General features: G+C 55.1%; 9 protein-coding genes across 9 annotated transcripts; 4 read left to right on the plus strand and 5 right to left on the minus strand.

Moving 5' to 3' along the window:
* Positions 1-255: 255 nt before the first annotated feature.
* NCS57_00419800 (uncharacterized protein) lies at positions 256-3,650 on the minus strand (the record flags this gene model as incomplete). Its single annotated transcript, XM_053054168.1, has 2 exons — positions 256-985; positions 1,036-3,650. 2 exons carry the CDS (start codon positions 3,648-3,650, stop codon positions 256-258), a joined length of 3,345 nt encoding a protein of 1,114 aa, XP_052916328.1.
* A 784-nt stretch (positions 3,651-4,434) lies between these two features.
* Positions 4,435-6,530, minus strand: NCS57_00419900 (Palmitoyltransferase; the record flags this gene model as incomplete). Its single annotated transcript, XM_053054169.1, has 2 exons — positions 4,435-5,220; positions 5,277-6,530. The coding sequence occupies 2 exons, from the start codon at positions 6,528-6,530 to the stop codon at positions 4,435-4,437; spliced, it is 2,040 nt and encodes a 679-aa protein (XP_052916329.1).
* Positions 6,531-7,858: 1,328 nt separating this feature from the next.
* NCS57_00420000 (uncharacterized protein) lies at positions 7,859-8,411 on the plus strand (the record flags this gene model as incomplete). The annotated part of the gene is made up of 3 exons (XM_053054170.1): positions 7,859-7,972; positions 8,065-8,116; positions 8,182-8,411. 3 exons carry the CDS (start codon positions 7,859-7,861, stop codon positions 8,409-8,411), a joined length of 396 nt encoding a protein of 131 aa, XP_052916330.1.
* A 504-nt stretch (positions 8,412-8,915) lies between these two features.
* Positions 8,916-10,358, minus strand: NCS57_00420100 (Phosphoserine phosphatase; the record flags this gene model as incomplete). Its single annotated transcript, XM_053054171.1, has 1 exon — positions 8,916-10,358. The coding sequence occupies one exon, from the start codon at positions 10,356-10,358 to the stop codon at positions 8,916-8,918; it is 1,443 nt and encodes a 480-aa protein (XP_052916331.1).
* A 1,935-nt stretch (positions 10,359-12,293) lies between these two features.
* Positions 12,294-13,610, plus strand: NCS57_00420200 (uncharacterized protein; the record flags this gene model as incomplete). Its single annotated transcript, XM_053054172.1, has 1 exon — positions 12,294-13,610. One exon carries the CDS (start codon positions 12,294-12,296, stop codon positions 13,608-13,610), a length of 1,317 nt encoding a protein of 438 aa, XP_052916332.1.
* A 529-nt stretch (positions 13,611-14,139) lies between these two features.
* Positions 14,140-15,154, plus strand: NCS57_00420300 (TRNA(Phe) 7-((3-amino-3-carboxypropyl)-4-demethylwyosine(37)-N(4))-methyltransferase; the record flags this gene model as incomplete). Its single annotated transcript, XM_053054173.1, has 2 exons — positions 14,140-14,595; positions 14,654-15,154. The coding sequence occupies exons 1-2, from the start codon at positions 14,158-14,160 to the stop codon at positions 15,152-15,154; spliced, it is 939 nt and encodes a 312-aa protein (XP_052916333.1). The 5' UTR covers positions 14,140-14,157.
* A 143-nt stretch (positions 15,155-15,297) lies between these two features.
* On the minus strand, positions 15,298-15,934 carry NCS57_00420400 (uncharacterized protein; the record flags this gene model as incomplete). Its single annotated transcript, XM_053054174.1, has 2 exons — positions 15,298-15,814; positions 15,888-15,934. The coding sequence occupies 2 exons, from the start codon at positions 15,932-15,934 to the stop codon at positions 15,298-15,300; spliced, it is 564 nt and encodes a 187-aa protein (XP_052916334.1).
* A 3,770-nt stretch (positions 15,935-19,704) lies between these two features.
* Positions 19,705-21,570, plus strand: NCS57_00420500 (FAD-binding FR-type domain-containing protein; the record flags this gene model as incomplete). The annotated part of the gene is made up of 1 exon (XM_053054175.1): positions 19,705-21,570. The coding sequence occupies one exon, from the start codon at positions 19,705-19,707 to the stop codon at positions 21,568-21,570; it is 1,866 nt and encodes a 621-aa protein (XP_052916335.1).
* A 718-nt stretch (positions 21,571-22,288) lies between these two features.
* Positions 22,289-23,656, minus strand: NCS57_00420600 (PARP-type domain-containing protein; the record flags this gene model as incomplete). Its single annotated transcript, XM_053054176.1, has 6 exons — positions 22,289-22,918; positions 22,969-23,058; positions 23,108-23,183; positions 23,233-23,334; positions 23,397-23,532; positions 23,638-23,656. 6 exons carry the CDS (start codon positions 23,654-23,656, stop codon positions 22,289-22,291), a joined length of 1,053 nt encoding a protein of 350 aa, XP_052916336.1.
* Between the last annotated feature and the right edge of the window lie 494 nt (positions 23,657-24,150).

Here is a 24,150-nt window from a genome sequence, read left to right on the forward strand (position 1 = left end):
AGCCGTCTATCCCAAGCCAACGCCTCTATAACCCATTCAGCCCAAGCTAGGTCTGGTCTATCTGTCTACCACATGGCGCGTGTACGATATCATTGCAATCTTTTTTGGTTGTCATGCCATGCTCTCTTGAACAAGAGAGCCCAAGTGTCCCGCACATGATGAACAAAATCCACGGGGGTGTGGATTTCTGGAAAACAATGCGCAAATCGAGCAAGGAAGGGAAGAAAAAAAAGCAAACAAACAAAGCCGCCCAATCTAGCTGTCCTCGTCGTCCGTGTCGGGAGGGTGGGGAGTACCCTTGGGGCTGTTGAGCCAGTCGATGTGACGGAGACGACGACGGACCTCACGCTCCTTGAGCTCCTTCTTGGTCATCTTCTTCTTCTTCTTGGCCTTGAACTTCATGTCCGAGTTGTCCTCAATGCCACTGTTGACGGCACTGCTGACGACAGAGTTGGCGGCGGTGCTGACGGCGGTGCTGGCAACGGCGCTGCCAGGTCGGCTGTCCTCAAAGCGATCGAGGCTGATGGCGGCATTACCGCGCTGAGCCACACGGCCGTCATTGACGTGCCACTGCTCCGAGCACAGGGCGCCAACGAACTCTTCGTTGTGAGAAATGAGGATAACACCACCCTTGAAGTCGCGGATGGCGACGGCGAGACCACCAAGGGAGTCACGATCCAAGAAGTTGGTAGGCTCGTCAAGCACCAGAAGATGGGGGTTGTTCCACATGGCACCAGCGATGACGACCTTGACCTTCTGTCCACCCGACAGCGAGCCGATCTCGTTGTGGTTGGCAATCTCGGGGTCGAGACCAAGATCCTCAAAGTGCTTGGAGATGACCTTGGGCTGGAGCTCACGGTAACCAAGACCCTCACGAGACGCCTCGTGATCATCAAACTCCTGGACGAGCTTGTCAAAGCCCAGCTCAATCAGGGTCTCGCGAGAGATCTTGGAGTTGTGCTTGGGCAGAAGATTACGCCATTTACTGTAGCATGTTAGGAATATACATATTGGCAGCCAGGAGAGGCAACTTACACTTCGTATTGGAAGGTCTTCTTGTACTTCTGGCGACCAACCAGAGACTCGATCTGTCGGGCCGGGTTGCCGTCCTTGAGGTCGACAAACTTGTCCATCTGGGCACGATCCGCATCCGAGAGCACACGGGTCTGCTTCATGTGAACCTCACGGTCATCACCGTGCTGGTAACGCCACTGGAGGTACTGGTTGGGAGTCTTCTCGAGATGCATCTCAACGTGCTCCAGAGCGTGCTGCTTGATGTAGCCGATACGCAAGTTGGGGTGCTTCTCGACCTTTCCGGTAGTAGGAATGGTCTCGCCGGTAAGCAGCTTGATGAGAGTCGACTTGCCAGCTCCGTTGGGGCCAATGATGGCAACACGGGACGACAGGGTCAACTGGCAAGAGACCTCATGCAAGGATGGCTTTGTGGCCTTGGGGTAGGTGTAGGAGACATTGCTCATGCGGATAATGGCACGGGTCATGGACTTGACACCTGTCAAGATACCGGGGGGAGGGAACTTGAACTGGACGTTGGAGGCCGACAGGGTGTAGTAGCTCTTGGCCTCGGGGCGGATCTCGACAAAGGCAGCCAGGTTACCCTTGTAGCAGGCCAGCTTCTTGTTGGGCTCGTAGTGGTAGATGTCAGTGGTAACATTGTCGAGGAAACCAGAGTCGTGGGAAACGATCAGAGAGGTGATATCGGGATGGGTCTTGAGGTAGTTCTCGAGCCATGCAATGTTGGCGACATCAAGATGGTTGGTAGGTTCGTCCAGGAGAAGGACATCAGCACGCTGGAGCATGGCTCGGGCCAGAGCCAGCTTCATCTTCCAACCACCAGACAGGGAGCCGACCTTCTCAGACTGTCGACCCTCGGGGCCAGGAGTGAAGCCGAACTCGGCCAAAACCTCAGAGATGCGCTCGCGGCCCTGAGTAGCAATCTCAGGGTCCTTGGCAACGAACTCGAGAATGCTGATATCAGCATCCTCACCCTGGTTGTGCTCGACGTAGCAGGTACGGAGGACGTCCTGGGGCGGGAAACCCTCAAGCTTGCCATTAGCAATGCTTCGCATGAGAGTCGACTTTCCAGCACCGTTTCGTCCACAGAGACCATATCGGTGACCCTTCAGGAGGCGCAGGTTGGTGTGCGACAGAAGAAGCATACCACCGTAAGCAAGAGAGAAGTCAGCGTTGACAATCTCAATCTCACCATCGTCCTCCTTCTCAGGAACACCGTACCGGCGGTGGTCCTCGTCGACGTAGTGCTGCTGAATGGCATCGGCAACCTTCTGGTGAGCCTCAGGATCTTGCATAAAGCTCTTGAGATAAGGCGCAATTCTAGCCGAAATGCGGTCAACGAAGCGGTAGTTGACATCGATGGCAACCATCTCCGAGATGTAAGGGCGAGCCTGCTTGTACAGGTCAAGCTGTCCAGCGAGGCCGCTGTTGAGCTTGATTTGCTCGTCAAGGATCTGGGCAACATCGTCACCAGAGGTTCGGGCGACAATATCCTTATCATTACCCATAGCCTTCTCCATGGTGGCGAGAGCACGCTCAGCCAGCTCTCGAACCTCAGGGAGGGAGGCTCGGTCGCAAACTCCCTTGACACCAGGAATCAGCTTGGGCAGGAAAGTTCTAGCCTCGATCGGGTCGTGGACGAGCTTGGTCAAGTTCTCGACAATAACAACGGTCTGGCGCAGAACCTCCTGGGCGGTGGTGGGGTTGTTGAGGGATCGCTCGAGGAAGGGAGTCAGGAGGGCCAGGACGGGCGAGGTAACAATGGCGACAAATGTGGTCATGGACAGAGCGTGGATGGCCTTCTGGAGAGTCTGGGTGGAGGGGTGCTGCATGGTGTCGATGAGCAGTGGGAAGCGAGGAGCGACATCGTCGTTGGAGAGAAGGGTGGTGAGCGAGGTCATGGTGTGGACGGCCTGCTTCTCGACATCGGCCTTCAAGTCGTGCATGCCACCCTCAACAATAGGGATCAAGCCAGCCAGCTTAGCACCCATGGCTTCACGCAGAACGTCCTTGTCGGCAGCCTCCTCCTTGGTGCTTCCAATGGCGAGCTGGGCCTTGTCGGCCATCTTCTGCAGCAGCTTGTAGGCCCCGACGGTTCCCTGCCACTTACCAGTCTTCTTGGACAGGTAGCTGGACAGGGCGGGCAGGAGACCGACAACGAGAGCCTCGGGGCTCAGGTTGACAAGTAGGGTATCGAGTCCGTACTGGGCAGCATCGCGGACAACGGCGCCCTTGTCGGCAAGGGCATCGAGGGCACAGCCGACCATGCCGCCATCCTGGAGCAGCAGGACGACCTCGCTGACTTTCTGACGGGGGAGGAAACGCTCGAAGATGGCACCGAGGAGGTTCTGGCTGGACTCGCGACGGAGGCCCGACTTCTTATCGGCAGCGGCCTTCTTGACCTCGGCAAGGATGCCATACTGGGACAAGCCCACGACGCCGACAGAAGACAGCAGGACCTCGCAGAGGGCGTAGCAGGCATCGATCGAGGCGGCAGACGTCTTGGCCGTGAAGATTGTGCTGAGAAAGTCGGCGATGGTTTCCTGGGATGGCGGGGGCGGGGCGTCCTTGGACACCATCGTCGGCGCCTGCGACGGAGGCGAGACGGGGTGAGGCATCGTGAGCGGCCTTTTTTTTTGGTGCTTTTTGTTGGTTTAGAGTGGAGAGGGGCCTCAGTCAGTAATTGAAACGAGAATCGCCCTCTATCGCCTTCCAAGTAGAGAGCAAAAAATACAAAAACCAACGAGGCCCTTGGGGAGAAAGCGAACGTGGAGGAGGAAAAGACGGACGCTTTGCTTACGAGGGAAAGATGGGTTGGGCATGTATTGGCCTCCCGCCTCCCACATGCCTGCCCACTAGCACTAAAAGGCGGCGCCCAAACAAATTTTTTTTTTTTTCTCTTATCGTTCCCCGATAAGGCTTTTTCCTTTCTTCCTTTCATGCATGGATGCATCCTTTGCTGATCCCTGTTATTTCCACGTGCATTTCCTATCGTCTGCCACTGGACTCTTTTCTTTGTCACTTCTAGATCTTGCATCGTGCAGCACAGTTCAACGGCCAAACAAATCACTGCGTGCGTGCAAATGCGAGTCAAGCTCGCCGTTTTTTTTACTGCATCTAAATCTTGACTTGTACATCAAAAACCGAGGCTCCCATCGTCGCCCTTGATCAACGCCCGCCTTTGCTGGCTAAGCCGGCTTTTCCTGAAGCCTGTAACAAAAAGGGAATACATGAATGTGGTCAACTGACAAAAGGGTATATGTAGTATAAGCAGACATTAGTAAGTCATCCGTCGCCGCTTCGAAATTAAAAAATCAGTACTTCCCAGAAGCTCCGCCGTTCTAGAATGGGTAAAGAGAGAGAGTGGGAAAAGAAGTAGTTTCCCGTTAATGAGCGCCGTGGTTATTGGTTGTTGTGGTTATTGTTTTCGTTCCTCAATGAAACTGGACCCTGAAAGCTTTGTGCTGCAGGCTTGACGCTGTGCATCTCCAGTCCCTGCGAGCTCGACCTGGGCCGCTTGTCCCTGTGGATACCAAGCCGCTGGTCACCCTCTTGATAGTGAGACTTGAACCGATAATAGGTCGGTTGCCGCGGCCGGCACAAGACAACGATAAAGTTCTTGATGATGTTGGCCTGTGAAAAGGCCCTGAATCGCTCCTTTTTGATAAACTTGTGAGAGTTCATGTACTCTCTTGTCGTCTCGCCTCGGGCCATCAAGAAGATGTGGTATCCCATCAAGGCTGCTGGATATAGAAAACAGATGAATCCGAGAAAGACTAGCGCAAAAGGAACTCGAAAGTGGTCGATCGCCTTGCCAAATGAGATGCCTTCTCTGTTCTTGTAGATGAGGATCTGGGCAAGGCTGGTACCAATGAGGTAGGCTGAGAGAATGGTGGCTGATGAGACAAAAGTGAAGAAATATCGGTAGTTGCGTTTTCCGACGCAGTTGTTGAGCCACACGCAGTGGTGATCATGAGTCTCGACACAGTTGTCGCACAAGCGACAGTGGTGGGCTCGCGGAGGTCGCCAAATGTTACATGTCCGACAGTGCTTAACCGGAACTTCCATTGCAGCAGTCGCTGATTCAGCTGACTTGATCAACGCCCAGTCTGTTGTAGGGGGGCTGAGCTGGAGGGGGTCATCGTTGTCATCAACAGGCGGAAATTGGTGAAGGTTTCGTGGAAGAATCTGTCCAATGTCAGTCGCCGAACTCCTTCCATGAATCTGATTCGCTAGGTACTTACCCCTGGGTCCGAGACAGAGGCATGAATAAAGGAGGAGAAACAAATATAGGCCAGATAAGCGAAGATGATTGGAATGGCGGGCGAAATATTCTTCCACAGCCACGGTGCCTCAAACCCAAAGAACAGGGCGCAGGGAATCACGACAAAGAAGCCTGTCGCAATATTGACCGGGCGTTCCTTCGTGTTCTGCCACCGCCCACCTAGGCAGAATACTGTGTTACCCTCAAAATACTGGTGAACCCGGCCGAGGTCGGATTTCTGGCTGGGCTTAGAAGGCACCCGTGGATGGCGTGGTCCTTGAGAATCCACAGGCCGAAGCTGTGGCGATGATGCAGAGGACGATAGCTTCTCGGCTCCTTCGGTGCTGCGGTTCTGGCCTTGTTGTCCTTGCTCGCTTCGGCCAGGCATAAGGAAACTTGAGCGAAACGATCGGGGAGACTTGATAGGGCTCGGAAGGTTTGATAGGTCCTTGTAGCTCTTGTCGATAACAATGCTGTGTTGAAAATGGCCTTGGTCTGCAGAATGTTTGCCTTGAAGAGGACGGACACTATCCGTCAGACTTCCGGCTGGGTAATGGCCATGACTTGGGCTTGTGTTTGCCGTAATCCGGTCCAGAGTTTCCTGTTCCGTCATTTCGGTGCCACGAGATGGCGGGGGCCGCATGTTCTCGTCGTCGCTGGTCGGGCGCTGCAGCTGAGCAATCGGATTCGAAATGATGCTTTGCCTGGCTTGGCTGCCGCCTGCTTCGGCGCCGTGGTCATCTAGGACTGGCGATGTTGGTGAAGTCGGTGAAGTTGGCGAGCCTGGTGTCTGCTGGCTCATGGTTGGCGGGCGGTGTGATCCTCCTCTCTGCGCCTGTAGTTTCTGCGAACTCATGGGTCGGAAAAAGGCATGCGACGTGAGCGAAGGGACATGGCTTCGAGTCGACAAGCTTGGAGCTTGACTTGTAGACCCAGCAGTCGAACTCGCAATGCTCCCTCTCTTGGCCTGGACTCCGGAAACGTACGTCTTCCTCCCTCCTAGCTGGCCTGGCCATGCTCCCCTTGATGATGCTCCGGTCCGGGCTGTTCCAGGTCTCGAGGCCACATCCGCGCTCCGCGGCAGACTCATCCTCTGCCGATGCGCCTCTGAGTCGCCCCCATCATCGCTTGCAATATCGGTCATTCGAGAGGAGATGATACTCGGTGGCCCGGGGACCTCGGAACGGGGGATATGAGGCGCTGGGAAGCCATCGTCATCGGGCTTCGAAGCCATGGTGTTGGTTTGTAATGGTGTCGTTTGCGGGTCGTTCGCCGGGTGCTAGTTGACGGATTCTCTCTCGAGTCAAAGGAACGGTCGCGCGTCGACTATCGCGTTCAAGATCGCATCAAGCGCCACCTTTTCGGGGCCGTCTGGGCAGCACAGTGGTGAGCCGTCGGGAGGCTGGCAGGTGGTTGAATGTAAGAGTCGGCAGGACCGGCAGGTGGCTCGTGTCTCGCGGTAGTCAAGCAACTAAAGGGATAGGCAGGGGTGTCGAGGAGGCGTGTTTGGAATCGTAGGAAATTAGGGACGGACTCAAGAGGGAGGGAATGAGAATGGGTCGCAAGACGGGGCGGGCGATATTAGAGAGAGCGCGTAGAAGAAGAGAAGTATTGTAAAAAGGGAACGGAAGGGGCGGGTAAGAAAAGAAAGGACTCGGCGATGAGGAGGAAGAGGAGTCAAGTGTGGTTTGTATGCTCGTTCCTTTTTTTCGTGCCGGCTTGGGCATGGGCATGGGCCTGGTTAACTTCCAAGAGAAACCTTGCATTGCACACGAGAGCCTTATGTAAGTTGTGCTGCGCTGCTCTCGGTCCCCCTGGTAAGGGGCTAGCTTGAAGAGTCCCTGCTAGCGGCGTCCTTTGCAATGCAAAAAGAGAGATGCCAGTGAATGGTTTCTGCAAGCATTACAGTGATTAATCTTTTTTCTCTGCAAGCGAGTGTTGAGGCCCTCGAGTTGTCTTAAACATCATGTACATGTCCGCAGACGTCACCTCGACTGGGAACAGTAACCTTCTGCAGCAACCCGTTGCGCTGACGTTTGACAGCCTGTCCAAGTTGCTATCTTGTAACCTCGGCGTGATAAAGTCTATTACGTTGAATGGGCAACCAAGAGTTTATGACAGCATTCCCCTCTCTAGAGTAGAGTTTCCAAGGCGAGAATGACACTGCGCGCCGTCGCATCACGATGAGCGAATCGCCCGCCAGGGACAGGCGCTGAATCTTGTTGTGCCTGGTTCCTCGACGGCCTGCACGCTAAGAGCAGGACATAAATAGTCATGCAGCCTTTGTATAAAACATGGTGACACAAGTCCCCTCCATTTATGACTGGCTCTTGATCGCCTGTACATCCTGGTGGAACTCGACCACCAAGACGTCATCTCGGCTCCAAACGTGATTCGACACGTGATCCCATATGTTCCCCGGCATTGGCCAATAGCGTGCCTCGCAAACTAGCAGACGACGGGCTCCCGAAATCATACGAGAACTTCAAAGCTTCAACATAACCCAAGTTCCCCCGACGAAGATTCCCATTCCCCATCCAAGTCACAAAGCCCATCGTCACAATGGCCTCCCGCGTCGTCGCCCGCCGTTTCTTCACCACCACCACCCGCCGGTTCCAGGAGGCTCACCAGAAGGCTGAGCTCAAGAAGGAGACCCGTCAAAACCCCGAGCTTCTGGTGCGTCATAATGCCTCGGCCGGACCCGACAGTGCACCGGCTGGGAGAACCGCACGACCTTAAGGAATTGGACAATTGCTGACCGACCACAGATCCTCGGCGGTGTCATGGTCGCTGCCCTCGGCGGCGCTGGCTTCTACTTCGGTGCGTGAACGCCCCAATTGGACTGCCGTCATCGAAGCAATTGCTGACCACATCTCCAACATCAGGCCGATCTCCCACTGGCGCCACCTCCGAGTCTCCCGTCAACATCGCCAAGGACGGCCACCCCTGGGAGAGCGGCTCCTCTGGCAAGTACAAGTACCACCCCGGTGGTGACCCCAGCCAGGAGCCCAAGGACGCCCCCAGCGCCCTCAACGTCGTCGTCGTCCCCAACGTCACCCTCCCCGCCGAGCTTCACGACAAGTACAACAAGTGGGGCAAGGACGGCTACCCTTAAAGCGAGCGAGCGAGCAAGCAAGAGCCGGGAAAGGGATTTTTGGAAGCTGTCACGCGCGAGCATGTATCTGTAGGGAAATCCGAGGGGAGAGCGAGTTGGATCAATCCTCTAGCCCTGTGTAGAAGAAAGACGAAGGACGCGATGGGCTCGAGTTTTGCAACCACCCATAGTTCACATACGACGCGCCACAATATTTTCTAGCTTTGTGTATGTAACTACAGCTTGTTTCGTTGTCAATTGCTTTATTGTGACTGTCAGGTTAGGCCGTTTAAGTTCCAGCTCACCCTCAACCGGACGAACGGCTGACATCAACTTGAAGCCATTCTCAACTAGGCACGACAAGTACTACGTCTTCCGGCTTGTACAGAGACAACATCACCAAGTGTTTCCTTTTTCTTTGTTATCTGGTATCTACCCACCCAACACAGCAACAGCCTGTTTTCACGTACCCAAAACTCCAGCCTCTCACATCTTGCGACAACTCTCTTACCCAACTCCAACCGCTCAGGCAATCAAATCCCTAATCTCTTCAGAAGAAAAGCCAATAATGTGTAGGAGGTCCAGCAGACTCTCTCCGTTCAGACGAGCATTCGCCTCCATCTGCACTCGCGGCTTCGCGTTCCAGGCAACTCCCAGTCCTGCCTTCTCCATCATCAACAGGTCGTTAGCACCGTCACCAACGGCGATAACCTGAGACAGGTCGATGCCCTCCTTGGCAGCGATCTCCACAAGGAGATCCCTCTTTCGCTCCTTGCCCACAATGATGCCCTTCACCTCACCCGTCAGCTTCTCGTTTTCAATGACCACATGGTTTGCGTGCGCATAGTCAATGCCCAGCTGTCCAGCCAGCCAGCCTGTCAGGGGCTGGAAGCCGCCAGAGAGAACTGCCGTCTTGACACCAAGTCGCTTCAACGCCCTGATCAGTTCGGGAACACCCTTGGTAACGTCCAATACCGGCCGCAGATCCTCGAAAAGGGTAGCAGGAAGACCCTTGAGCAGAGCAACACGCTCACGGAAAGAGCCCTCAAACTCAAGCTCGCCCATCATGGCACGATGCGTAATCTCAGCAACTCGAGCAGGCAGATCTGGGGGATCCTTAACGTGGTCGGCCAGGAGATCAATGACCTCCTGAGTGATGAGGGTGCTGTCCATGTCGAAGACGACCAGACGCGGGTGACGCCTCCAAACGGTATCACGCTGAAGAATCACATCCACGTTCCACTCCTGCTCGAACCTATAAATCGTCTCATGCTTCCGCAGGTCGTCGAGCCCAAGGTACTCAGGAGCCGGTGCAGGAGAGAGCGTCAGCTCAACAATGCGCGGCTGTTCCTGGTTGTCGAGGCACCGGTGAGAAGAGTAAGGCTCTTCAGCATCTCGAGGAAGGGGGAAGGAAGACATGAGATGGAGGAATGAGGTGATGCATAGCGGCGAGATGTAGGAGCCGTAGATGTGATCCAGCTGCTCAGATTCCTGAGTGGGCGGCTCAAGGGGGTACTCCTTGGGGTCGTTGGTGGGCGCCAGGTTGGCAGGCAGGGCCTCACTGCTGTCTGCGAAAGTGGTCTTGACAGGTGATCGTGAGGCCTGGTCTTCCCTCGGCTTGTAGAAGAGGGTCGCAATGAGACGATCCGACTTCTGACCAGCTCGAGGAGCGCAATTGGGGTGTGAGTAGGAATGGCTCAGGCCGCTCTCGACCACAGTCGGAGGATTCTCATCAGAGGGAACGCCATTGAAGGGCAGGATTGGCTTGGTGTGATGGACAGGAGCATGAACAGAGATGCCCGAGTCTTCCACAACGGTGTCAATGCCGTGGAACTGGTCCTGTCGAGACTGCTCCTGTCGAGGAGGGCGATATTGCTGGTGGTCACTGAGATACGAGCTGCTCCTCATCGAGCTCGTCAACTGAGGCCGTGCGGCATTCTGTTTGGCGGGGCTCGCTTGGTCTGCCATTGTGCTGTGCGCGGGGGTCGTGAAGATTTCTGCGGCTACCCTTGTCGAATGGGCGATCTTGACGAAAGGGAATAGGTCGGGGATTGTATTTTTGGGGGTCACGACAGCTGACGAGGGCTAGGAGCAGCCTGAAGCACGATAGACGTGGCGCGAGCAGCGACGAACCCAAAGATCGAGTCAACCTCCAGAGGTTCAGTCAGTGGTTGGGTTGCTTGGTAGAGTGATCTTGTCCCGGCCTGTTCCCTCCGTGCCCCGCCCAACCGTTGCCGTTGCTGTCCGATGGCTCGTGCGGCGCGGGTTTTGCTTAGACTGGTAGGTGCGGCTCGTGCGGCTGCTGTCAAAGGATATTGGGTTATGATTGGTGCGAATAAGCAATCATTCCAACCCGCCGTGATGTCAGAAACTGGGTTGCCATCGTGTCACGTGATCGAGTTGCAGTTGACTGACTGAGCCAAGTTGGTTCGTGTTGAACCTAATTGCATGGATAGGGAAGCGTTTGGTTCTGCCATTTAGTATTATGATTGGCTGTGAGTGCATTCGATATTCTCGAATTCCCATCAGCACATGGTCCGCAGGTTAAGCTTGTAGATGTTCGTAGACATGATCTACACCCATCGAGTGTGCATGTCAAGTGTGTAGAGATGTCAGTTCATCAGCCTGTGCCACCCTCAATCATCACAGGCTTGACAGACGCAATGACAAGACATGTTATAAATCATAGCTTATTAAAGAGAAATGAATAAGACGGAGATGACGCTGTCTCCCAACAGATTCTCGACTGGATTCGCTTTGATGGTGAATAAGCTGGGTGAATATGTCAGCAGAGGCGGCACTTTCTCGGGACTTGTCCGTCGCTTAGAGTGGGGCTTGCGTGAGACGAGACGAGAATGGAAAGTTGAGGCAGGCGAGCTTCGGACCAACTTTTATCCTCGCCTGGCATCCCCACGAAATCATCCAGGCGCCATAAGCCGGAGATGCCCGCATCGCAATTGCCTTTGCTGGGGCAGGGGCTCTTTCGGCAGTCGCGGTTCCTCGGTGCCGACGGTCCGTCAGGGACAGCAGCGATTGCCGCTCCGACAAACGGCACTCCGATGGGCCAAGATGATAGGCCACAGGCTCATACCATTGTCATCATTAAGACGACAAAATTCAATTAGAGATTTTTTTCCCCCGTACCGGTCTAGAGCGTGGGTGAAAGCGTGGGAGCCCGCAGATACTATGGTCCAAGGCGTCTTGGTCGATCAGGGCCGTGGCGACACGATGGCTCAGTCTTGCGACAAAGATTCGACATCAGAAAGGTACTCTTCTCCGAGGGAGCGGATTTCGCAACCTACGCCCCGAATGACATGATCGCGGGGAAACTGCCCTCGTGCTCAAATTGGCTTTTGATAGATCAAGACCCCGGCTCCAGCATCTGTCGCCTCACCCCCAGATCTTGAACAACACAACAACAACAAACCCGTATCAATGAGATCATGTCCAAATGCAAATCAGCCCAATCTCGGCTTCTCAACCAGGAGCCCCCCATGCTCCCTTGCTCCATTCGCATGGTGGAAAAAAAAAAAAAGTCTCTTCCGGCGGCGCCGTGCAGTCTCGGACGTGGTTTCAGTCAACAGTAGGCCCGGAAGTATTCGCTACCTCCGGCTCGGCGGCTCCCACGCCTTGCTGTCGCTGCCGATGGTGAGGCAAAACAGGTCCCATCGACCAGCCGCCAGTTCAGGGCTCCGGTCGACAGGCCAATCAGCCTGCGTTACCGCCATAGCACCCACCATCGCGAAAGGCATAGCGTCGATGTCGTGATCAGTCCCAGTCGCAGCCTGGAGACGACAATCCTCATAGCGGCGATGGCGCAATTGATGCTCCCCATCTTTTTTCCACGCCCAGAGCGCATCACAGGCACCGTAGACTGGTGGCTTTCGGGTTCGGTTGGCTCGAATGCTGCGTTTCCGAATTACTAAGGCTGCCTCTGGCCGGGGGCCTGCGGGCGGTCGCCCGGACAGAGCATGTAAAGCCCCCCTTGACCACCACAGCAGGCCTCTCCCTCTCTTAAAGAATTTGACTGCCCTCTCTTCATCGTTGTGTTCGTCATCTTCCCCGTCTTGCCTCCTGCAACGTGCTTCTGAGCCTTGTCCTGTATCCAGTCAGCACAATATTTGCGTCATCAACTGTGTCAGAGCTTCTCCAAGCATCCGCCTTAACTCACCGTTGAATATAACCCCGGGGTACTCTCGTCGACTGTCCCAGCTCCCGAAACCCCTCAGACAACAACCTCTCTCGTACCATACTTCATCCATCGCCAACATGCCCGCCTTCATCTCTCAGTCCTCCTCGCAGTCGTCCTTTCAGGACATCAAGCTCGAGTGCGAGTCGGGCTATGTCTCTGGACAGAACTCGGAATACTCATCACCTTCATCATCAACCATCCTCCCTCAGATCTCTCTCACCAAGGCCCATATCGACCACCTCAACAACATGCTCGAGACCATGCACCCCATGGACATCCTCCGATTCTGCAAGGTCATGTTCCCCAACCTGTATCAGTCGACCGCCTTCGGCCTGACCGGCCTTGTCACCATGGACATGCTGTCCAAGATTCAGAAGGAGCACCCCAACTCCCCCACCGTCGACCTCATCTTCCTGGATACCTTGTACCACTTTCAGGAGACGCACGACCTAGTCGACCGGGTCAAGGCCCGATACCCCAATGTCCCCGTGCACATCTTCAAGCCTGATGGTGTCAACACTGCTGAGGAGTTCGAGGACATGTACGGCAAGGAGATGTGGAACACCGCCTCTGAGATGTATGACTGGATCGTCAAGGTCGAGCCCCTCCAGCGAGCCTATGAGGAGCTCAAGGTCGCCGCCGTGCTCAACGGCCGTCGACGATCTCAGGGCGCCGCCCGCGGCTCCATCCCCATCATCGAGTACGATGATGAGCGTGCCGTCGTCAAGATCAACCCCCTGGCCACTTGGTCTTTCAAGCAGGTCAACGACTACATCAAGGAGCACAATGTCCCCTACAACGCCCTCCTCGATCAGGGCTACAAGTCCGTCGGCGACTGGCACTCGACCGTCCCCGTCAAGGAGGGCGAGGACGAGCGAGCCGGTCGCTGGAAGGGCCAGGCCAAGACCGAGTGCGGCATCCACAACAAGAAGTCGAGGTATGCCGAGTTCCTCGCCCAGATGGAGCAAAAGCAGCAGGAGGAGAAGCTGGCCGCGGCCCTCGAGCAGGTGGCTCTGCCCGCCGTATGAGGTGCACTCGCACAAGGGGCACATCTTTGACGATTTAATGATTGAAGCATTGCATCAGGCGTTTGGGGTAAAATTTGTCGATGAAACAGCCAGAACCGGGCGATAAAAGAAGCTCATGGTATCTGGATTCATGGGATGGCGTTGGGTAAATAGCAGGGAGCCTGAGGAAAGGGCAAGGAATAGCGCGCAAGAAACCGAGCAGATAGAAGCTGCTTCAGTTCCTAGATAGAACTCAATAAGAAAGATACCAACCAAACTCCTCGAGGGCGTGAATATCAACGACGTCGTAACCAAGGTCGTGAGGTATGAAGTTGGATGCGATAAGTGAGCGGTGATCACGAGGTTGGCCGGAGCCGCAGGTACTTGACCAGTACAGTACCCCGCGTCAATGAGGAGCAGGCGTTGCCGCCCTAACAGGGCATCACCACACCAGCGCTTTCAACTGATATTCCATTAACAGGCCTCTACACCCCTCTATTATCGTCCATCGTGACACCCCCAAATCACAGCCTTGCGTCCGCACTAACAAAAAAACGTATCTCGAAAAATGCAGGGCCTCGACTCCTGTCCGCCTGCTTTTCTCGACAAGAAGAAAAAGATCCTCGAGCAGCTCTCTGTTCCTAACACTGAGTACACGGATGCTTCACCAAAAGGCTCTGTAGATGAGGGGATCCGGGACCTCATCGACGAGATCAACCAGTCGACAGGCTTTGTAACGACCAGCAGTTGCGCGGGACGAGTCAGTGTCTTTCTCGAGGGCCGGAGGGTTGCCGATATAAATGGAGAGGATGAACAAGTAGCGGGCGTCGGTGGAAAAGGTGCAGGAGGAACATGGTTATTCGTCTCTCATGATCCGGTGCCTGATGATGGGGATGAGAACAAGGACTGGAGCAGTACATTGGGGCTTGGGGACTCAAACGCAGTTCAGCATGTGACTGGCACAGTCAAAGAGAGGAGACTCATTCATTTCAAGTTCGAGGCCATGGTAAGCAGCCGCAGCATGTTAGAATATACAAGAACAAGCATGCTGAGATATCACGTAGATACTCCACGTCCTCACGGCATCACCAGAACATGCCCAGCTCCTCCTCAAGTGTGCCTTTCAGGCTGGCTTCCGCGAGTCTGGCGCTCTCAACATCATCCCGAGCGGCAAGGATGCTGCTACTCCCATGGTAGCCATTCGCACAATGGGTCTTGCCTTTGAGTCTCTCGTCGGACACCAAGTTGATGGTCACCATCTGCGTCTGGTATCACCCGAGTATCTTAGAACACTCATTAGCATTGCCAATGAGCGCTTTGCTGAGAATACAAAACGCATTGGACGGTTCCGGGATGCCTTCCGGGAGGCCGTATCTGCCCCGGCTCCGCGTCGGAATCCGGAGGGAGAAGAGTGGGAGGATGCGGCGGCGAGACGAGAGAGGAAGCGTGCAGAAGGCCTCCGGCGGAAGGCCGAACTCCAGAAAAAGCGTGAAGCAGACAGTTCGGTAGGAGACGATATACCTGTCGAGGGTCAAGAGCAGACAGGCCTGCTCGTCGGTTTATGAGTTGCTGTACATTTTGTATTCCTCAACGCAGCCTTTATCGCCGCCAATGTCATAATGTACACGTGCGTACCTTTCCAAGGCTCATCATCACCATATCTCTATACCGATGAATCCATTTTCCCCCTCTATCTCATCCCCATCTCTTACGACACAACCTTCTCGACCCAAGACTTCTCCAGCTTCTTGACCTCGGCCTTGAAGTTCTCCACCTCTTGCCAGCAGTCGAGCGGCCGCCGGTCGTGCTCCCGCAGGCATCGGATGACCTCGTTGCGCGCGCCCTCGACGGCCTCGGGCAGGGGCCGCACCTGCTTGCGCTCCTCGAGCCGCTTCCGCATCGCCTCGATCTCCTTGTTGACGGTGTGCTGGCTCAAACTTCCATCCTCCTTGAACTCGGCGCTGTTTAGCTTGTCGTGTGCGACCTTGAGGGCCTCGGCCTCTTGCTGCTGGAGCTTCTTGAGCTCCTCGGCCACGCGGGCCTGGATCTGGAGCTCGTAGATCTTGGTGCGGGAGGCATCAGTCTGGTGGGGAAGACGTTTGTTAGTTTCAATCGAGTAGACTTTAATCGTGTTTCGGTCTGCGGTTCGAATGGGGGGGTGATGTACCTCGTTACTGGACTGTAGCGAGTCGACAAGGTCTTGTGAGAGGCCGTTGGGCGCTGAGCTGTTTATTGGAAAGCCGTCAGTCATCGATTGAGCATGATCAGGTCGGTTCTGGGGCATTGAGGGGGGCGTACGCCTTCCACACGTGTGCGGAGATAGGTTTCGACTCGCTGGAACCCATTGTGTCGAGGGCAATGGCCGTGCAACCGATGTTCAATGCCGGCTCGTGATAGCCTTCCTGGAAATTTGCGGCGTTGTTCGGGAGCGTCACGGAGCAGCGATCAGTGAGTGCCTCAGGTTTCAATGTTCCTGGCCGTCTGGCCGAGTGGCGCAGGTTGTGGCGTTTGGGTGTGGCGCCTCACCGCACACCGAAACCCTTCACCTGTGTAGATGACACAGGATATACTCCTAACGGTTGGGTGGCCAGCGTATTGTACCATTTGGACATTCAATACCGGCTTAAATTGCTACAGGATAAACCAATTATGTTACGTGTTATGATTAAGCTCCCGGTAACTGAAACCACCTTTTACCTATATAGGGTGTTGTGACACTAGGTAGTCATTCAGTTAATTACTTGACTCTTGTATCAATATCCAGAGTATGGTAAAGAAGCGGCCAATTCACATATACCCGGGACATGTCATGGCAATTAAAAAACCACGCTATTTATTTCTTAGCCGCCATTCTCTTGTCGCGTAGCAAGCACGCAGGCCAGAATTGTCACCGTCAAACCTTGATGCATCCACGTCATTGAAGTTTCTCGAGATGAAGTAAACCACCTACCGGGTAACGGCACCAACAAAGCCTCCAATAGGTAGTCTCCAACACCCCCTCCTACAGAGATAGAAGCAAGTGATATCATTGATGGATCAACGCGGTCATCCCGCATATGTAGAACACCCAACATGATTTCCACGACTGGCTGCGTAGGCGCCGGCGGCTACCCTGGACAACCAGCTCGGATCTGTGTGGCCCATGGTCATCAATCCGATGCTGGGATCATTCGAGATGCCGTCCGTGCTGTTGACCAACACAGATGACAACATGCCACAATCGGCATTCCATTCATTCCCTGGCGCGGTAAAAGATGCCGGCAGGCTCCGACCTACATCGATCCTGGGGTAGAAATGGGCCGAGGTGAGTCAAAACCGAAGCATCAAGACCAATGCTCGCCAACGTCCAAAGACGGGACGGCACAAGGACGGCTTCGTCATGTCTCATGGTTCACCGCGTGGCTGGACGGGATTGATGCAAGCATCAGGTTCAGGACCCGGAGGCCGGGCTGTCATCTTTTCTTCTTTTCTTCTTTCCTTTTCCGACATGGGACGGGCACCAAGAGATCCCAGGGCGGCGGAAGCGAGGGCATCTGGCACTTGTTCATCTAACCTGCGACGTGCTAGAGGCTTGTCCCTGCTTGTTCATCCCGCTTTGGCAGTGAAGGATGCAGAGGCTCGCAGGCCGTCAGCCCACCTGAGGCGGCGGGCATATTTCCGGCGTAGAGATAACTGATGTCGAATCTAGATTCCATCAACCACAAGGCGAGGATTTCAATTGTCAGCGGGCCGGCCTCCAACTCTTGGCGGTGATGACTTTTGCAGGGCTATCTAGGCCCTGGCCTGAGTCGGAGTCGACAATCTTGACAAGGGGCACGGATCGGAACCTGACGGAGGGGAGGGGAGGGGTTCTGTCGAACAATGGCAGGTGGATTGCGAGCGGCGGTGCTTGAGTTGATTCCCATGATTCATGGCATGAATGACGGATCTAGCCCTCCAAGTTTGCCGTGTTCGCCGTAGATTGTTTCAGTCAGGCCATAAAGTGTCCGCATGCGACGGCACTGCGTCAGGAAACAAAGCCATTGAGGGCCGGAGCCGAGAGGGTACTGTCCAAACATCAAACAGAACAGAAAGAAACAGAAACAGAAACAAGAGAGGGGCGACGATAGCGTCACGGGCATTCTCAACTGGATGCCTCCGCGAGGTTGACGTCTCACTCGCGGCCGGCGTGCGGAGCATCGAGTGGCCAGCAGGCGCCGAAGGAAGAGGGACCGGCGTCGTCTTGGCGCTCCCGGAGCCAACCAGTGACAGCGTCGGACCCCTGAAGAGCTGCTGCCCGTCGCTGTACCAAAGGGGAGGGCACCCCTGAGCCAGGCCCGTTTCAGAGGCTTGGGGGTTGCACCGCCGGCAGCCACCGGATTGATTGGCGATCCCGCTTCGCCCGCGGCCGAGAGCTTGGGATATTCTTGGCAGATCTGACGTCCCATAGGCCAGACCGCTGCGTGGCCATGGAGTCCAGCGCAGCCCAGCCGTTGCTGCGAGCGCCCCAGCCGTAGCGTGCAGAGGGCGATGGCTTTGCTAAGGTTATCTGAGATTATTGGAGGCGCCGCCAAAGGAGGGCGCCAGCGCTTAAACGGTCGCTGGTTCGTTGCGCCTTGGGTCCTTCCAGCTCTCGTGTAAGACGCCCACGAGCGACACTACGATAGAAAAAAACGTGGTTAGGCAAGAAATATTGGATATCTCAGACCGTTGGCTCCATTCCCCAAGAGGGTCCTGACTAGGAAGGCTAGAACACACAATCACACCCTCCAAGAAGGCGGATGAACCAACCAGTCACGAGCTTGACTCGCATCTTGAAGAACCTGCAAGGGGTGGAGATAGACCCCCCCTGGGGAGGCGATACAGGGGATCATCCGAGGGCCCCAGGGGAACGGACGTGAGCATCTCCCCGCTGGGCTAGCAGGCGACCGCAGTAAATCCTTCATCCAGCGCTAGCGGTCCGTTTCTCTGGCTGGGGCCCGTTTACATATTATCGCCGTGGCCGCCCTCGACACACGAGGTGCAAGTTGGGAGGCGTCATACCTTCATTCCTCTCTCGTGTGCTTTGCGCTGTTCACGGTGGTTTTGTTATCCCCCTTCATTTCAATTTTTCATCGGTCCATTGTCCTCTTATAGACAATCCATTCTCGCCAGAGGCTGGTCCATTTCTGCTGCTTCCGGTTTCATTCGATCACGACGACGACAACTGCTCACCAGCTGCCCGCCACAGCCGCTCTCGCGTGTTTGTTTCTCGGTGCCCGGTTTCTGGGTCTTGGGACGGAACATTTTTTTCATCTTCTGAAATCATTCAAAACATAGGTCTCTGCCGTCCTTGTTTCTGCCGATCTCATCCTTTCTCGTCTGTGTGTGCTGCGACAAGCGCCTTTCATTCCTCCCTCGCACAGCACAGCACAACACAGCACCGCGCGCGCCAAACGTCGATCGTCTGCCGCCTGCCCTGCTTTTCTCAACTTTGCACTCGCTTTTCTTTGCGACGTTCGGTCAATCTCTTTTCTCTCCCTCTCTTGCAGATCCTCCTTTTCGGCCAACCTGGAGATCGCCAGCGAGTCCTGGCTCCATCCCCATCTGCATCTGAGCACAAGCACCTCGTGGACGAGGTGAACGGGACGTCATTGAGCACCGCGCGTGATTCGATTCCAATCGCCCTTTGTTCTGCCCGGATTGCAGACACTATTCACTCATTGTTCTCTTGGGCTTTCCCATTCTTCTCCGTCATCGCCTTTGTGCGCCGTGTCACCATTGTTGTGTTGAACACAGCCTTGATTCACCCAAACTACCACGACTACACCGCTGAGCACCGCGCTCATCATCGACAAGCAACCCTGATTTTCACTTCTTTTTAACGACCACGACAAACGACTGACTACTCACGATCATGTTCTGACAACTCTGAACATACAAATCACTAAAGGAGGAACAAGCGCACATCTACTCTCTTTCAATCACTGTCGTCTCTTTCTTCTTGTTCTGGGACAAACCTCTTCCCGCCGCGAACAGCGTCCATTCACTCTCTCATCTCTTCGACATTTCCCGATAAAACAAGGCATATACCGCTCATTTTCTCGCTCTTTGCTCCTAAAGGAGCTGCTACTACTACTACACCTAACCAAACAAGATGGATTTCTACCGGCGCCGGATCGCCAGTGCCAACTCCTTCATGGCTACCTCGACCTTGCAGAGCCGTGCCGAGGCGGCTCACGCCAACCCCGAGCAGGCTTCTTATACACCCAACTACCACTCGAGTCTCGATGGCGTCAATCAACCTATGAATCTGCTTTTCAAGGATGTGCTCTGGTGGACACTGGGCATTATGGCCCTCATCGTTCTCGGCATCCGCATCTTCGAGATCCTCTGGGCAAAGCTCCGCCAGGTTTCGACGCTCAACGTGGCCGGCAACAAGCAGGGCTACTGGAGAACCTCGCAGTGGAGCTGGATGCCCGATCTCAAGAAGCACATCATCTATGCGCCGTTGTGGAAGAAGCGTCACAATAGAGAAATGAGGCTCTCTTCCGCCATCAGCATGGGTACTCTCCCCTCACGACTTCACTTTGTTATCCTCTTCATCTATCTCGGTAGCAACACTGCCTACATGTTTGTCCTCGACTGGGCCAATCAGAACAAGATGGCTCTCTGCGCTGAGCTTCGAGGCCGCTCTGGCACTCTGTCTCTGGTCAACATGGTGCCCCTCATCATCTTTGCCGGACGCAACAACCCCCTCATCGCCATTCTCAAGATCAGCTTCGATACCTACAACCTGCTTCATCGCTGGATGGGTCGCATCGTCGTCCTTGAGGCCATCATTCACACCATCGCCTGGGCGATTGTTGCTGTTGACGACATTGGTTGGGAGGGCGTTGGACATTCCATCGCCACCAACCTCTTTGTGGGTTCAGGAGCAGTCGGGACGGTGGCTATGACCCTCCTCCTGATTCTCTCGCTCTCGCCTCTGCGACACGCCTTCTACGAGACCTTTCTCAACGTCCACATCGTCTTGGCCTTTGTGGCCTTCATCGCCACCTGGGCTCACTGTGCCTCGTCCGAACTCCCTGGTGGTCTTCCCCAGCTCCCCTGGATCATGGCCATCATGGCTCTCTGGTTCGCTGACCGCCTTGCTCGCATGATCCGGATCGTCTACGTCAACTGGTCCGCCAAGGGATGGACTGACGCTTTCTGCGAAGACATGCCTGGCAACGTCACCCGAGTAACACTTCACCTGCCCAGATACGTCGACGTGCAGCCCGGAACCCACGCCTACCTGCGATTCTGGGGCCTCTGCGCCTGGGAAAGCCACCCCTTCTCCATCGCCTGGGTTGAGCACGTCAAGGACTCTTCCCTGCCCGTCCTCGAAAAGGAACCCTTGAACGCCATCGACAAGCCCAACACGACCACCAAGGTTTCATTCCTGATTGGTGCCCAGACCGGCTTCACCAAGAAGCTCAACGATCGCGTCTCCTTGTCCCGCCGACCCCTTCGCATCAAGGCTGCCATGGAAGGCCCCTACGCCGGCCACAACAGCCTCGACTCGTACGGTCACGTCGTCCTCTTTGCCGGCTCGACTGGCATCACGCACCAGGTCTCGTACATGCGCCACCTCCTCCAAGGATACAACGACGGCACGACAGCGACTCGACGCATCACCCTCGTCTGGATCATCCGCGAGTACGAGTCCCTCGAGTGGGTTCGCCCGTACATGGACGTGATCCTCCGCATGCCCAACCGCAAAGACGTCCTCCGCGTCCAGGTCTTCGTGACTCGGCCTCAGAACCCAAGCGACATCGTCAGTGCTAGCGCCACAGTGCGCATGTTCCCAGGACGGCCTAACATTCCCCTCCTCCTCCAGAAGGAGGTCCAGGAGCAAATGGGAGCCATGTGCGTCACCGTGTGCGGTCCAGGTGCCCTCGCCGACGACGTCCGGGAAGCATCACGCGGAGTCCAGGGTTCGAGCGTTGTGGACTTTGTCGAGGAGAGCTTTACGTGGTAATGAGCGAGCAAGGGGCCGTGAAAAGGAGAGGGGTTTCTTTCGAACTGTACATATTCAAGGCAAAGGACAATTAACTATCTCGGGAGGGTGACGTGTGGTTGTATATGAGGAGCGAGCGAACCAACGCACTATTCTAGCATTTCCATAGGCTCAATGATAACATATAGATCTACTTCATTCATCTGTGAGACTAGTGCCTTTTACGCCATGTCCTTGGAAGCCTTTCACCCCTGGTCTGTACGAATCACGACTTGAGGTGTCATTGTAGTAGGTAGGGAGGCAAGTAGGAAGACAACACCAACAATTGAAGGAAATGCATGGTATAATCGGGACCATGTACCGCGGGATCTCACTTTTGTTCGTTGGGTTCATATCATGCCATGGATGCCTACATATCTGTTGCTTAGGTATGAAAAGATCATCTGGTCAACAATCATATCCCCAAGGTTATCAGTTGCTGGTCACAACGTCATCTGCTCAAGCAAATTCCACCATGCCCTGAATTATTACACTATAGTCGTGCCTTATTTTGTACATTGACCCCCCGTTGATCAACCAAACCACCTTCATTAGTCCACCAGATATCATGGCAAAACGCTCCCAAAACATGAAATGCACACTGATCATGCCTCAACACCTCGCCTCACCGAGGAAACATCATTATCCCTTGGCATGTCAACACTCCCCAAGACACCTCGACATCTCAACCAAGATACGCTCAAACCTTGCGAGGGCGTCCACGACGGCCCTTGGCCTTGGGAGCAGGCTTCTCGTCTTCCTCCTGTTCTTCAGCAGCGTCTTCATCCTCATCGGCAACAGGGGCTTTCTTGGCGGCGGTCCTGCGTGGTCTTCTGACTGCGGCAGGCTTCTCTTCAGCTTCATCCTTCGTCTTCCGAGAAGCAGTCTTGCGCCCCTTAGTGGGAGCCGGGGCAGGAGCCTCATCGTCCTCCTCAGTGTTCTTGGTGGCGGCCTTTCGCCCTCTCTTGGCAGGGGCAGGAGCAGGAGCAGGAGCAGACTCCTCTTCATCAGTCTCGTCCTTGACTTTCTGGGCCGAAGCTCGGCGTCCCTTCTTAGCGGGAGCAGGAGCAGCGGCAGGCTCCTCTTCATCAGCCTCATCCTTGACCTTCTGGGCTGAAGTCCGGCGTCCCTTCTTAGCGGGAGCGGGGGCAGGTGCCTCGTCCTCAGTCTCATCCTTGACCTTGGCCTTAGCAGCGGCCTTCTTGCCACGGGCAGGCTTAGCAGGAGCGGGCACCTCCTCCTCTTCATCCTCCTCCTTCTTAGCCTTGACGGCCTTGGCCTTGCGTGCCTTCTTAGGCTTGGGCTGGTCCTCCTCATCGTCGTCAGCAGCCTAGATATCGGGTTAGCAACGTTGGTGGTACAAGTTGGCTAAGAACTTACAGCGGCAGCAGCAGCATCCTTCTCCCTCTTTCTCTTTTGAGCAGCCGTCAGATGGATGCCCTTCTCGCCGAGCTTGTTCTTCTCGGGATCCTACATGATAGTTAGTGAGCTGACCAGCAAGGCAACCCGAAAGACCTACTCCATTGAAGTCTTCGGGATCAATGAATCCCTGGGTGACGCAGCGTCGAACCTTTTCCTGCAGGTCAGGATGGTCCCTGGGAGCGTGAGTACAGAGACAAAGCATGGCGCAGGATCAATACTTACCCAAGCTCATCGTAGCCGTCGATAGCATCGCAATCAAAACTACCATCGCCCTGCTCGCAGAGATCGCGGACGTTCTGCAGCTGTTGACCGGAGACACATCCCCTATGGTACACGTTAGCCAGACTGCTGGGTTTGCGACTGCGACTGAAACTAGGGCATCTTACCAATGCTTCCACGCCCAGCTTCCATGATCTTCAATGCTGACCCAGCTGCCAAAGCGGAGCATGCCCTTAGTGATCTTCTCCTTGGTCTTCTTGCACTCGCTGTCCTTGCAACCAGCGCGGTTGTTGGGGGATACCTCTGCGACGCCGTTAGAAATCATGGTTCGTCATAGAGTTTGGGGGAGAAGCGGCCGCAAGAAGCGCGACAACGGCGCCCACGAGAACATGAAATTTCGAGACTCACCAATACGGTATTCGCCCATCTTTGCGGTGGTAGGAAATGTGCTGTGATGCGACGAAAATGGCACGAGAGAGAGGGAAAAATATGAGTCGAGAGAGACAAAGGGTGCAGACAGAGAGAGGGGCGAGCTTCGCTTGGGTTTGCGCGCGCGATCTGGAGAAAATGGCTAGGGTAAAAATCAAGAGGCGCAACAGTGTGAGGAAATCAAATATGGGCCTCAGACCTGGCGGGAAAGGAGAGGGAATTTATAGATATCCCTTCGCCTGTGAAGTGAAAAAATAGGCAGAGAGTGAGAGAGGGGAGATGAGGTGAGAGATTGAAAGGAAGGGTGAAGTGGGAGGCGCTGCCAACGCATGGAGCTTGGGAAGGAGCTGGAGCTGGAGCTGGGCGGAGGGAGGTGCGCGCGACGCGTCGTTCGTTTTTCTTCCAGGCAGGAGCTACCCAAGTCACAGGCCCCCTCCCCTCACCACCACCACAATGCGCCCCCGATAACCAACCAACAGGCAATAAATTAAA

Source organism: Fusarium keratoplasticum, chromosome 3 (genome assembly GCF_025433545.1).
Source record: "Fusarium keratoplasticum isolate Fu6.1 chromosome 3, whole genome shotgun sequence".
Classification (NCBI taxonomy): Eukaryota; Fungi; Ascomycota; class Sordariomycetes; order Hypocreales; family Nectriaceae; genus Fusarium; species Fusarium keratoplasticum.